This window comes from Phoxinus phoxinus (assembly GCF_949152265.1).
Source record: "Phoxinus phoxinus genome assembly, chromosome: 6".
Lineage (NCBI taxonomy): Eukaryota > Metazoa > Chordata > Actinopteri > Cypriniformes > Leuciscidae > Phoxinus > Phoxinus phoxinus.
The window spans coordinates 5,146,085-5,158,800 of record NC_136881.1 but is presented as its reverse complement, the minus strand read 5'-3'; the positions used below and the strand labels follow the sequence as shown (position 1 = coordinate 5,158,800).

Below are 12,716 nucleotides of genomic sequence, written 5' to 3'. Positions count from 1 at the left end.
ATATGAATGCATGTAAGTGCATGTGCAATGATGAACCTTCTCGGGTGAAAAGAAGATTAAAGCAAAATGAAAAATAAATGCATAATCGCTAATTCGTTTTTAAGTTATAACATGTCATATGCATCTGCAATTAGTTTGAAAGCAGATTTATCTTTTCTTTCTCAGGGACAATTTAGAAGTTGATTTATAGTGGCCCCCCAAAAAAAGTATTTGCACATTTATTAAAGAATGTGTGAATGGCTTTGCAATGATTGCTCAAGCACACTTTTGTCAGGTTTCGAATGATTAAACAATAGATACACTGTTTGAAATGAAGGCAAAACACATTGTGACACTTTGTGGTTGTGAAACTTAGTTAACAATGAACTTCACCTGTGTGAGCTTGAGGGGAACTGACTACATACATTCACTTAAAATCCCCTTAAGACCAAAAATGGCTCAGAATAAAGTTAGTTTCTTTCGAGATGCATCTTGCTTTGATCTAATGCGATGACATTTCGAAGTGTGACTTTAGCGTCAAAGTGTCCAAATGCTTTCTGGAGCCACTGTACGCTATGCGATGTGTGGTCTATTCATTGCCGTGTTTGTCTGTGGATGGATTGTGTGGTTAGTTTCCACAGGAAATGGCAGACAAGCTAAAGTTTCTCAGAAACACACTTGTAAGGGTGCTTTCTTGTCGCTGACAGAGAATCATGTCCATATCCTGTGTGTGAGTGAGAATGTGAATTTACCTGCATGCCGGTCATGATTTGAAACTAGTTTTAAGCTTGAGGTTAAACTGCACAGTTTAAAGCTTGGATTCCTCATTAGGACTATATATTATGTAATGTAGTTGACACCAAAATACTGGTTGTTAGGGCTATTCTGAGTGAAATAAAAAAGTATTTTTTATATTTTGGGCTCTGGCTTCTGTCCCAGCAAAGTAGGCTGTATGTATATATGTTCTGTATTTATTGCAGAGATCTCAGTGGCCAATGTCTGTTACATAAGAAAAATAATAGAGTTCTCCTCAACTGAACAATTTAAAGTATTGCCTCCGCAACCATGACTAAATATATATAAAAAAAGTCTAATTTTATTATATATATTTTTTTAAATGAAATTCCACATAATTAGATAATGGGAATAAGCTACACAAGCTATTTTCATATGCACATTTTAAAGTCAAAATATTCATATAGTATTATTGTGGTATTGGGTAACCTTAACATAAAATAGTCCTATCAATGATTGCATTTTTATGATGAATTTATTTCATGTAAGTTGTAGAAAGATCTTGTGTTTGTTGCTGAAATAAGAAAGGGTGGGAAAGTGCAGAAGGAGGGTGGAAGAGAAAGGACCATGCAATTATGGAATTTCATCCCTCTTTCTCTCGGAAACTTAATCTTCCCCTGCCTTTGGGTAAAGCCGAAGGCTCATTCAGGCAGGAATGTCAGGACGAGTTTTAGAATGTAGTGAGATTGCTGAGAGAGAGAGAGAGAGAGAGAGAGAGAGAGAGAGAGAGAGAGAGAGAGAGAGAGAGAATCCTGCAGAATTTCACGATGTATGTTTACAATGGGGGAAGAAAATTCTAACACGTAAGATTTTAGCGCTCATTTTTATTAATTTTTTTATGATTTTACTGCAAATGTCTAATATGTGGAAATGTCGAAAATAATGTCGAAATATATTTAGTCAGACCACACGTACGCATGGTATTCCTAGCGTTGCCACAAGGGGCACTAATGCAGACATTAGCATAAATTGTCTTCTTCTACTGTCAGTTTTTCTTTCAGATCAAAGACTCATGTCAAAAAAGTTTGAAGAGACAAACAGTCAACATTTTAGCTTAAAAACACTTTTTTTGTGCACACTTGACGGTAACTTTAACCAAACCTTTTATCTTGAGAACACATGCAATGTCTGCATACTTACGTAAAGTCTGTTTTCATGCAAAAGTTCAAATAAAGAACACAATTATTTAGTTGTGCACAAAGCCAGTGTTGTTTTTAATCAGAATCAAGTTGCAAAAATCAGAACCAAAATGCATACAGATTGTGACCGTGAAGAAACCGGGAAGCCTCTGACTGCCAGAGAAACAGATAAAAACTTCAGGATGGAACACAGACATGGGCTCTCTTGTTCCCTGCCCCCACCGAGCACCTCATCCTGCTCGCTCTCTCGCTCTCGCTCTCTTTCTCTCGGCACATTGCTGTTTGATTGCTTAAGCCCGGTGGTCAGACAATGGGCGTATAAAGAATGGGCCGCTTCCTTCCTTCCTGTTGAGTATTCTGCCTTGATGAGCAGACTGAATAGATCTGGGCTTCAGAACGGGGCATGAGCGCCGGGACCCAGCTAAAACCAACAAAGAGACGCTCTGGGGGCTTTTCCAATTGCTCTGCTGCCTTGCTCTCTCTCTCTCTCTCTCTCTCTCTCTCTCTCTCTCTCTCTCTCTCTCTCTCTCTCTCTCTCTCTCTCTGCACAAATGCACTCTATTTTTTTCATATTCTCTTGCTTAATAGGGGTTTCTCTCTGGAGCTGAACATTTTGTTTCAGTTTGGATTTTGCAGTGTTCAACAACAGAATAAATTTGAACAACTTGTTAAACTTTTTTTTATGTCCCCCCCCTGTTGTCAGTTTTTTTTTGGTGTCGTCTCTAAACATGAATGAATTATGTTCCATATCATGCAATGTATTTTGACAGTCTGTTGACTGTAATTATGTATTGCATCCAAAAATAATTTACTCACCCTCATTGAAACACTGAAAATCATTTATGTTTTGAGGTGCATGAAGATTCTTCAGAAGGCATCCTCAAGATAAGCTGCTTTTTTTTCATGGAACATGAGTAAAATGAAATAAATGATGACAGAATTTATTTGTGGGCAAACTATTCCTTTAATCAGTATCTTTGTCTTGCAAAAGATATTAAGACTCATTTTTAAAGTATCTTGAAAATGTGGATTTTTATCTTGTTCTATTAGATGTTTTTATTTCAGTTATTAACCTCAAGTACCTCAAACCCTTACGTTTTTTCTTCATTTTCAAACAGTGCCTTTATTGTTTTGCAGAGTTAAACCTCAAACCCAACATTTAGTCCTGTGGTAACCAGTCAGGGCTATCTCTCTTTGCTTGTTCAGCTTGTCCTCATTGACATTGTTAAATTTAGAATGAGGATGGAAGTAATCAATACCCTTTCAAAACATACCAAACATCAATAGACGAGTACACAACGTCTTGAATGAAAAAAATGATATAACTTCCCGTTAGCCTAATCCACTCCTTTTGACGATAACTAGATGTTCCGGCCTAGGCAAGCACTTAATACTAGTGTTAATTTTTGGGACAAAGTAAGTTCCGTTCCGTCTGTTGTCTGTTTATTGAGGTCAACCCTCCCAGCCTTTATCTGACCCATTTCTCTGCTCAATGGAGAAATCTATATTTCTCCATTTCTCTTGAACTTGGCATGCAATTGCAGCTCTTTCAAAAGGGTGTCATTTTTCCCATCTATCCTTCTTTTGTGCTGCCTGCACCCATAACAACACATTTAGCGGCTGCTAAACACTCGCACGCAAAGTAGGAAACATGCGCGTGCGTGCTGGCACACACACACACACACACACACTCTCAAAGTCTGCCCTGTGAGAATACCAAGCAGGTAGTTGAAGAGGCTTAAGAGGCGGTGAAATAACTGAGGGCCATTGAAAAGATGGTGAATACACAAGGGTTCGAATGTGGGGGTAAACTGTTGGCCCATTGTCATTTAAAGTAATGTCTTTAACCCTTTGTGAGGCTTTCTTGAGCAAACCAACCCCCTGTCGCTGCCCTGCCATTCACAGCTTAAAACAATGGGTGGGAGGCAAGCCGGAAAACGACGCACTCGAGCGATCGGGACGGTTTTGTTTCTCCACCTTTTGCCGCGTAAATGGGGAAGGGGGCTCATCCCTAGCGAGGGGTGAAAGCTGGCTGCCTGTCACTCAAACCCTCGGCAAAATAACAAACATGCGCCAACACGCTGAACCGACAGTGCGAATGCCAGTAGTGCATATCATGTCACAGGGAAGAAAATGGGGAAAAAGGAAGTCTTTTACTTTGTGACTATACAAGAGGCGGCTACATAAATGCGTGCTAATGCATACATGCATCTCAATATATTCATTTAACCAACTATTAATTTTTTTTAGCATCATTGTCATGACCTTGACATTTTTAAGCTGTTTTGGTTTCAAAGTGGTTCTCAATTGATGGATCGTATCCAACCACATCTAATTGATCTAACCATATAATTGCGTATAGTTGTTGTAGACCAATCAATCTCTGAGGGATTTTGGTGCACATTCATGTCACTTTATTTGGAATGTAAAATCTGGGGCCTAAAGTTGAGAAACACTACTTTGAAATTATGTTTAGTTAAAGTGATTTTGCAATGCAAATTGAGTCATCACTGATGTTTTAGAAATCTAAATTCCCTTTCTTAATACAAAAAAATGTTAAAGATCACACGTTACACAACTGCATGCAACGTAACTTGCAGAGCGTCGAGGGAGCAAAAACTTCCTCAAAAGCAGAATTGATAAAGCATCTTGCGTATACCATATCAAAAGTCTTAAAATTCCCACAGGGCAGTTTCCATAACACAAACGAGGATTGGAGGGAGCGTAGCAAACTGTGGCTTGCCAACAGAAACAATCTCTGATCCTACTGATGTCAACTAGTGGTTTGCATACTTCAATGATTAAACCAGTGCCAGATGTTTCCCATGGAAGTAAATGCAGCCAGTATCCGCTGCTGGCAGGGGAGGCTGGAAGTTACCCCTGAAGGTCTGGCCCAAGATCAGGGCTTCTTTGTAAGGAATCTGAGATCAGTTTGTTTGGGTGGTTTTAGAAGACAAACCATTTGGAGTTCCATGTATTGGTGTTAATTAATTGGCAAATCATAACTCATTTAATCGGTCTTAATTCAGTGTGACTATTTCATAACTAAAGATCTGTTGAGATTCCTGATCACCAGAACAACACAAACTAATACAGTTCTGCACTTTTCAAGTCAAGATTATGTCTCAAATGGTCATGGCCACTGCAAGATCATTCATGAAATAACAGTCAACACCATACAATACTCAATGTTGCATTTATAGTGAGCTATATTAAACTTCATTTGATCTCTTTTGTGCAGGAAGATCTCATCGATAGAATCTCTCAGTAACGCACCTATTTTGCTGATCTGCCAACGTACACTATCGCTTTCATCGCCTTATTTTCAGATGACCTCGAAACTGAAGCTCTGCGAACATCGCGGCTGTCATCATAAACGCAAAGTGAAATGCGACCCTGACAGAAGATCCATCGGGTAAACAAAGGCAATTGAAAACACTGTAGATTGCCTGAAATGGGTCTTTGTGCTCAAAGGCTAAAAACAAGGCCAACAGCAGGCCAGAAAGAACACAGAAAATGCATTGTTTAATTTCAAAACGTTAATATATTTTCTATTTTATAGTGAACATATGCATCAGATTTGACACCCTTGTCACCCTTTTTTTTTGCAGCAACAACAGAGGAGGTTTTGTTTCTCAAAGTTGGGGTGATGCCTATAACGATGCCTCTCAAAATAAATATTACTTTATAAAATAATAAAACTTCAAATAAATATTTTTACACTAAACAATGTGTTGAAATTAGAAAATAAAGTTTTTCTTAGGGTCACTGTACAATTTACAAGTATAGTTGTAGGGATAATTCATGTAAGGTTCCTCTTCTATAAGGCAAAATATCAAAAGAGTGATTGACATACATTCGAAACGAATGTACAACACTATACAAGTTTTGTATATGCATCATATATATGGATCTGTCAAGGTGCCTCTGGTTTGGCACAATGTGTTTCACAGTTGAAATATTATATGTACAAAAATAAAATCTCTCAGAAAAAGAGCTCATTTGCTAATTTACATACTTTGCAGATACTATTCACAAACAGTTAGTTAGGAGAGTCTGTCACCTTTATCAGTCATATTACTGAATGTCAATAAGGCTAACATTCTGGACTTCAGTTTAAAATGAAAAGGACAGGGAAGGTTGTTGAGACAAACGTTATCCCCCTTAAAGAGAGAGAGAGAGAGAGAGAGAGAGAGAGAGAGAGAGAGAGAGAGAGAGAGAGAGAGAGAGAGAGAGAGAGAAAGAGAGAGAGAGAGAGAGAGACAAGAGAAAAGAGTGGATAAGAGAAAAAACAAACAACAAAAACAAACAAACAAACAAACCACTTCAAACCAGTTTTTGCCAATCCAATGTCACCTCTTGGTCTACAGTGCCAAAACTACAACAATTTGCGAAGATTGTTCCACTACTCTGGAGATAGTCCCAGATAAGGTTATCTTCCCAGGGCTACTCCAGGAAACGAGCCTCGTCAACTCCTTTGTTCTTGCAGCGGCATCCTGGCCGACTGGTGCAGTCGTAGCATGCCTGGCACAACGCCACGCAGCCCTTCGCCGGGAGGTAGCAAAGCAGGCAGGGCAGGAAAATTGCCAGGACGCTTATGGCCGACCACCGCATGCAGCAATGCGACTGGCTGCAAGAGAAGGGCTTGTCCGCACACACATCCTCATCATCGCTGGAGCAGTGGTAGAAGAGACCTTTGACGCAGCAGACACAGGTGACATAGTCCATCGCCGTCGTCGCCGAGCAAAGGCACCTGCGCCCACACATCCAACAGGAGGGCAGGGTCCGAGGGCAGGTGCATCCTTTGCACTTGCAGCGGCCACAGTCCTCGCAGCGATTCGAGTGCTTTCCGTCAGCGGCCTGGCCTCCGGCCGGCACGAAGGGTTTTAGTTCGTCCTGCTTCGGCTCTGGGCGTTTAGGCTGCACTCTTACCACCCGATCGCCCATCCCGCCTGCGTTTCCCAAAAGTCTTTGCTCCGATGAAGTGCTGCCTGTGCTGGCCCTGGCGGTACTGTGCGAGCCATCGCTGGGGCCACTGGCGGATCTGCTCAGGTCACTCCTCGGTGACTGAGGGGCTTGTTGAGGAGACTGCTGTCCAGCTCGTTGGACTCTCGGGGAGTTTCTATGCTCGGAGAGCTCAATTGAGGCGGTGGAATTCAGGCTGGAAGGTTGGGAGTCCACTTTCTGCTGAGAGGCTGGTGGCCGGGGTGCCACCGTTGGGCCCTCCGTGTACTCATTGCTGCCGCGGATGGTCCTGATCTGGTCCAGGGAGAGCACCTGAGCATCCCAAGGCTCCGAGTCCCCAGTTTGGGGTCTGCCACTGTCACGCAAAGCTCGCAGCAAGCCAGAGGAGCCGCTGCCGCCGCCATTTTGAGCTCTCGTGTCCATCTTTACTCTGAAGTGGGAACCCTCCGGCTGGCATTGAACACATCTGAAGTCCTATGGGAAAGGCAGACAGTTAAACGAGAGCATACAGGGAAGTAAAATCCCATAAACTAACCATATGTAAATCATATGAACTAGGCAAAAAGAAAAGGCAGATGGCAAGCTCCTTCATGCAAATCTCCCAACTACACCCCACCTCTACATCCCTGGAAGGCTGGCCATCAATGGGACAGGCCTTTACCACCTGCAGCTATCAAGTTCATATGGAACATCTACACTGTAAAAAAAATGTTGGTCTAACTTAAAAAAGCAAGTTACCTTGTTGCCTTAAAATGTTGAGTTCATTGTAATTAAAAAATTGAGTTAATACAATTAAGGAGAATGGTTTAATACACAGAAACTCAAAATAGTATGTTATCTCCACACATTAGTTATCAAAGTTGATTTGATAAAAAGTTGTGATAACAAATCATGAAAATATTTTTTTAAAGTGTAGGATACTTAAAACCATCTTTGCTCTACAATGTCTCAGGTGCTGCATTTTACCTGATCAAAAATAAATAATGATTTATTTGCAGAGTAGTCTTTGTAGCAGTTTGACTTCTGCACAAGCATCTTCCTCATCTTTCCTGTCATCAACGAGTGATAGAGAGATTAAGACTATTCTAAAATGCGTTCCTATATACCCTATAAATGACAGCTTTTTTCTTAACTCATCTGCACATTTATACACAATCTCAGGGATTGTTTGCTTGCCGTGATCGCCTTTGGCTTGCTTGTGGGGAATTGTAAGGTACTATGTGTATTGTGAAAAGTGCTATTCTAATAACTGAATAATGTTTCTTTTGGGTCGATTTTATTTTAAAATAAAAAAAACACCATTATCATTGTTCGTTTCTTGCAGAGAACATTAGAGAACTTGTTCGTAAAAGGTATTATAGGGGAAAAAAAGCACACCAACTTCCCTTTGCTTTGTAATTATTTTAATCACAAGGAATCAAAATCATAAACGTTGGCCTTGTACTTAGATAATGTGGTGATAGTGTTTCATTTCTAATCACCAATTTTTATATCTATTTTTATTTTATTTTATTGGTTTATTTGATAGGGACCATGCATATTCATGAACATAGTTGTATGAAAATACACCATGTAAATCTGCCAGAATTAGTAAAAACAAAAATAACTACTTTTCATCCGCAGTCCCTATCTAGTAGTTGATGTGAACAGGAGCAATAACGTGATGTCCACAAATGCATTATGACGCTGTCAATGGGGGGCGGAGCTCTTGACCAAATAACTTATATCTTATTTAAAAAATAAAATATCCACATGTTCCATATACAAAAATGAAACCATACATCTCAGTCGGGACCCTCAGCACCAGTTGAGTTCAATCTAAATAACACTACCCCAAATTACCATATCAATGCACAATCTCCCTTTCCACAGAGAGGCCCCATCAGCAAAATGTCTGTTAAACATCTGTTTATCTCCTCAATGCTATTTAAACTTCTGATCTGGTTTATCAGCATGCATACTAACTTTATAACGATACTTAACTTGGTTGGAACTTGCATTGAGTAGAGAAACTTTTTTTCCTTTGAAAAAGTTTTTATTAAAACGTTTAGTGGACCTTCACATGACTTTTATTTATTTATCTATTAAATATATACATAAAAGTCTATAACGGTAGATGTCATTTATCAATGTCAATTCGCAACTTTAAATGAGGCAAAGTGAATGTGTAAAGTTTTTATAATGTTTAGTAGGTCTTTGTATGTGATTAAATAATAAACGTGCAGCTGTAGGTGACGTTTTTCAAAAGCGATTCGCAACTTTGACAAAATGAAAAGTAAAGTCAAAGTTTTTTACGCAGGGAACAGATCCGTATGGCAACTATTTGCACAGCTGCAAGAATGGCGCGGAGCATGAGCACTGGAAAAAATCACGAACTATAATAGAAATGGGCGACTAAATAAACCACACGCAAATACATTTAAAAACTAAACTAAAATCGTGTCAAAATCCACTGCAAAAAGTTGATCCAGGTCACTTACCGTGATCTCACCACCTCAACCCCCTATTTGTGTTGTGAAGAGTATATCCTACTAGTAGGAATTTCTCTTTGGTTATTCCTCAGTTCATTGGGAGATTCATTCACAAAAATCCAGATGAACGCAAACACTTGCGCGTCCTCGTATCGCGTATTTTTTCCGCGCAACTCGCGCGAAACAATAACGTCAGAATTTTATTCCAAGAAGAACGTAATGTAGTTTAACTCGTGTTGTTAAACCGCGAATTATGCCAAAAAGAAAATAAGTTCCAGAATCCAAACAAAAATGAGCAGAGTTTATAGAGAAATAAGAATGAAAACGCTGAAGACTTTTTCAAGAAGAAGCGTTGCGGTTCCCAAGTTGAATGTTTGGCTGCATGGCACACACTGTGCTGCTTTCAAGTTTTTCAGCTCTTGTTTTTTTCTTCTTTCCGGAGAGGAGGTCGGGTTTATGCTGTAAATGGCGTCATGTGGAAGTGAAGGGGGTGAACAGAGTAGCTGTTGTCCCAGAGGATATATCGTATCCGGTCCCAGCTCATTGGCTCTACAGGACTCAACATTCACTCCCTGTGTGTGTGTGTGTGTGTGTGTGTGTCAGAACATTAGCACACGGACGTCCGAATCTTTTTTTAGCGACTCGGTTCACTCGAACGCTTTAGTTTAATGAAACAATTCAAAGAGCCGGCACACCAATTCCATTGAGTTATTCTTCAAATATGTTCTTGTCTTCACATTTACGCGAAATTTTTACAGTAAAATAGCTGTTTACGTCAGATTTTAGATGTAGATGTACATTTAGTTGTAGACTATCCACTGTTGTGTTGTTTATGCAAATTACCAATTTCTTTGGGGTGAGGGTTGACTTTTTTAAAATAAGTTTCTGTCAGGTTCGTTTCATGAAATCAAAATTCTAGTTACAGTGAGCTAAAAACTCAACTGTATTAAAAAGGGTTTAAACAAATAGCCCAAATACGACATAAATTAAAGTGATAACGACAACAGTAGCCTCAGTCAAACTTCTGCACTTGAAACACTTTTAATCAAAATTTTTAAACAGTTTTTTAAACTAATTTTAAACAGTTTATGTAATTATAATGATAATAATAATAATAATATATTATAATCATCAGTAATATTAATAATATATATATAAAGGGGGAGGGTGGTAAAGTTTCAAGCCTTACCATTTTATTTATCGCCCTATTTATTGTCCCAACAACAATAGGCTAGTTTTTTAAGTAATATTGTTCCAAATAATGTTGATTAATATTGTTTATATTAATGGTTTTCGACATTAGCTCCCATTCCACAATTTTCCTCCTAAACAAAATCATCCCTTACAGAGAGAGTTCTAATCGGTTCAACAGAATCATTCAAATTAATATATTCATTCAAAAGATTCATCCGTGAATCAGATTTCGCTACATCTGCAACACTGCCTCAATCTTTCACGGCCTAAACATTTGCACAGGAGAAATGATCTGTTGCTCAACCACTGTTATATTACTATGCACACTTGTTTATAACTTTAATACTTTCTTTTCTTTTTGAAGATATTTAAAGATACATTTTCTAGTGAAGCTTAATGTGTTGTATGGGTTCAACTTTTCCTGTTCAAAACTCATTTTCTGCAGTGATTCACTGGTCACCATGCAGGAGATTCACAGTTTTTGGCTTGCATTTTCTTACTTTTAAGCACAAAAGAGTGCACATGCTTAGCTTGCTTTTAAGTTACACTAATGTGTTAAACTAAAATCTAAATAACCAAATGGTAGCACACTATTTTAATGGTCCCCTTTAGACAATCTGTTGACAATAATAACATTGCACCTACATGTCAACTAACTCTCATTAGAGTATTAGTAAAGTATTAATAGACCGTCTGTTTAATATTTGCTAACACTTTTATTTTGATGGTTTTCCAACAGACAATTTACTGACTTTGCAAATACATGTCATATAATAAATTTAACTCAATAGAAAAACATATCTTTGGGTCTATTACTGCTCTCTAGTGGCATGAGACACAAAGAACAGCTGGCCTGTTTACATGTAGTGTTTGTTCAGACAATTATCACCAGAATTGCACATAATCAACAGCAGCAGTATTATAGTAAATGGAAAAGCATATGCAAATTGCCCTTATGTCAGGCTAGAAACTACAATGAAATATTTTTTCATTATTAAATATAACGTACAGTCTGATCAACATAAAGTTAAGAGAAAAAGAAAATGTCTGATCCACAGTTAAGTCCGATAGTAATGATAGTGGATGAAAGACACCAATACAACAAGTTTACTTAGCATGGAAATAGCTTCCATACAAAGACACTTTATCATGTATGGACCATTGTGGGCTAATAGGAAGTACTCCCACAGGAGAATGTAGGCTTCTTCAAGTACCCCCCTTGACACATTGTCTGTCTGTCTCTCTAGCAACTTTTCTTTTAACAGCCTGCAAAGCAATAACAGGCAAGGCTGCCTCTGTGTTATCAGAAGGAGGGGGTGAACAAATGCACCTTGAGGTGGCCTCGAATGAACATGGAGAGTCAAAGAGGAAACGAGCAGAGAGTGAGCGAGTTCCCAAACCCATGAGACTCCACCATCTCCAGCTGAGCGGCCCCTATTGTTCGGGGCCTCCTTTTCACCAGCCAAAGGTGAAAAGGTAACTGACAGGGGGCTTTGTGCCTGGTCATGGGGACTCCCATTGCCCAAGAACGCCCAGATTCCCTTGGTCACACATTGTCAATGGGGTCCATGAGGAAATGGGAGAAGGGGGTTGGACGAGGATCCAGGGGAAAAGTCTTTTAGAATTAGACACATAACGAATAGTAGGGTGGATCACATGGAAACTGTCAAGAAATGTCGGGGTCGTATATGAAGTGTTGAACATTTAAAACTAACTTGCTTCAATTGTCATTACCAACACAAGAAAATATCTCATTCGCATTATAAAGCATTTGAAAAGTACAATCAACCTATAAAACACTGTATTATTTGTTGTAATGAATTTGGAAAATAAATGAATAAAAATAATCTCAGTCATGACAATTTTGGGTGAAAATTTGCTTAACTTCATGAAAATATTGTTACAGTAAAACAAGTCTTAATGGTTCTGAAAAAGCAATTCTTTTTTTTATTATTACATTATTATTATTCCTTAATTTTATCTTCTGATTTTGGAGTAAAAAAATAACCCTTGTGCAAATTACCCAAATAATATGAAACAAAACAAAGCATTAAATAAAAAATACCTAACTTTTACCTAACTAAGTCTTCTGGCAGTATTTCCCAGTTTACCTCTTCAAGGAACAGCTGTCTTTCTCTTCCTTAGACTGCCTAATCGCCTCCATCCAAAGCAC

At 38.8% G+C, this 12,716-nt stretch overlaps 1 protein-coding gene across 2 annotated transcripts; it reads right to left on the bottom strand.

Annotated features, from left to right (window-relative positions):
• Positions 1-6,093: 6,093 nt before the first annotated feature.
• spry2 (sprouty RTK signaling antagonist 2) lies at positions 6,094-9,937 on the bottom strand. 2 transcript variants are annotated; one of them, XM_079616002.1, is made up of 2 exons: positions 9,359-9,937; positions 6,094-7,344 (listed from the first exon to the last, which is right to left on the bottom strand). In XM_079616002.1, exon 2 carries the CDS (start codon positions 7,299-7,301, stop codon positions 6,360-6,362), a length of 942 nt encoding a protein of 313 aa, XP_079472128.1. In that variant the 5' UTR covers positions 7,302-7,344; positions 9,359-9,937; the 3' UTR covers positions 6,094-6,359. The 2 variants fall into 2 exon arrangements, with proteins under 2 accessions (XP_079472128.1, XP_079472127.1); XM_079616001.1 differs by having other exon boundaries at positions 6,094-7,352; positions 9,359-9,931.
• Between the last annotated feature and the right edge of the window lie 2,779 nt (positions 9,938-12,716).

What these genes read in the sequence shown, in the direction of transcription:
- spry2 (XM_079616002.1), bottom strand. Translation starts at nt 7,301, where the DNA reads ATGGACACGAGAGCTCAAAATGGCGGCGGCAGCGGCTCCTCTGGCTTG.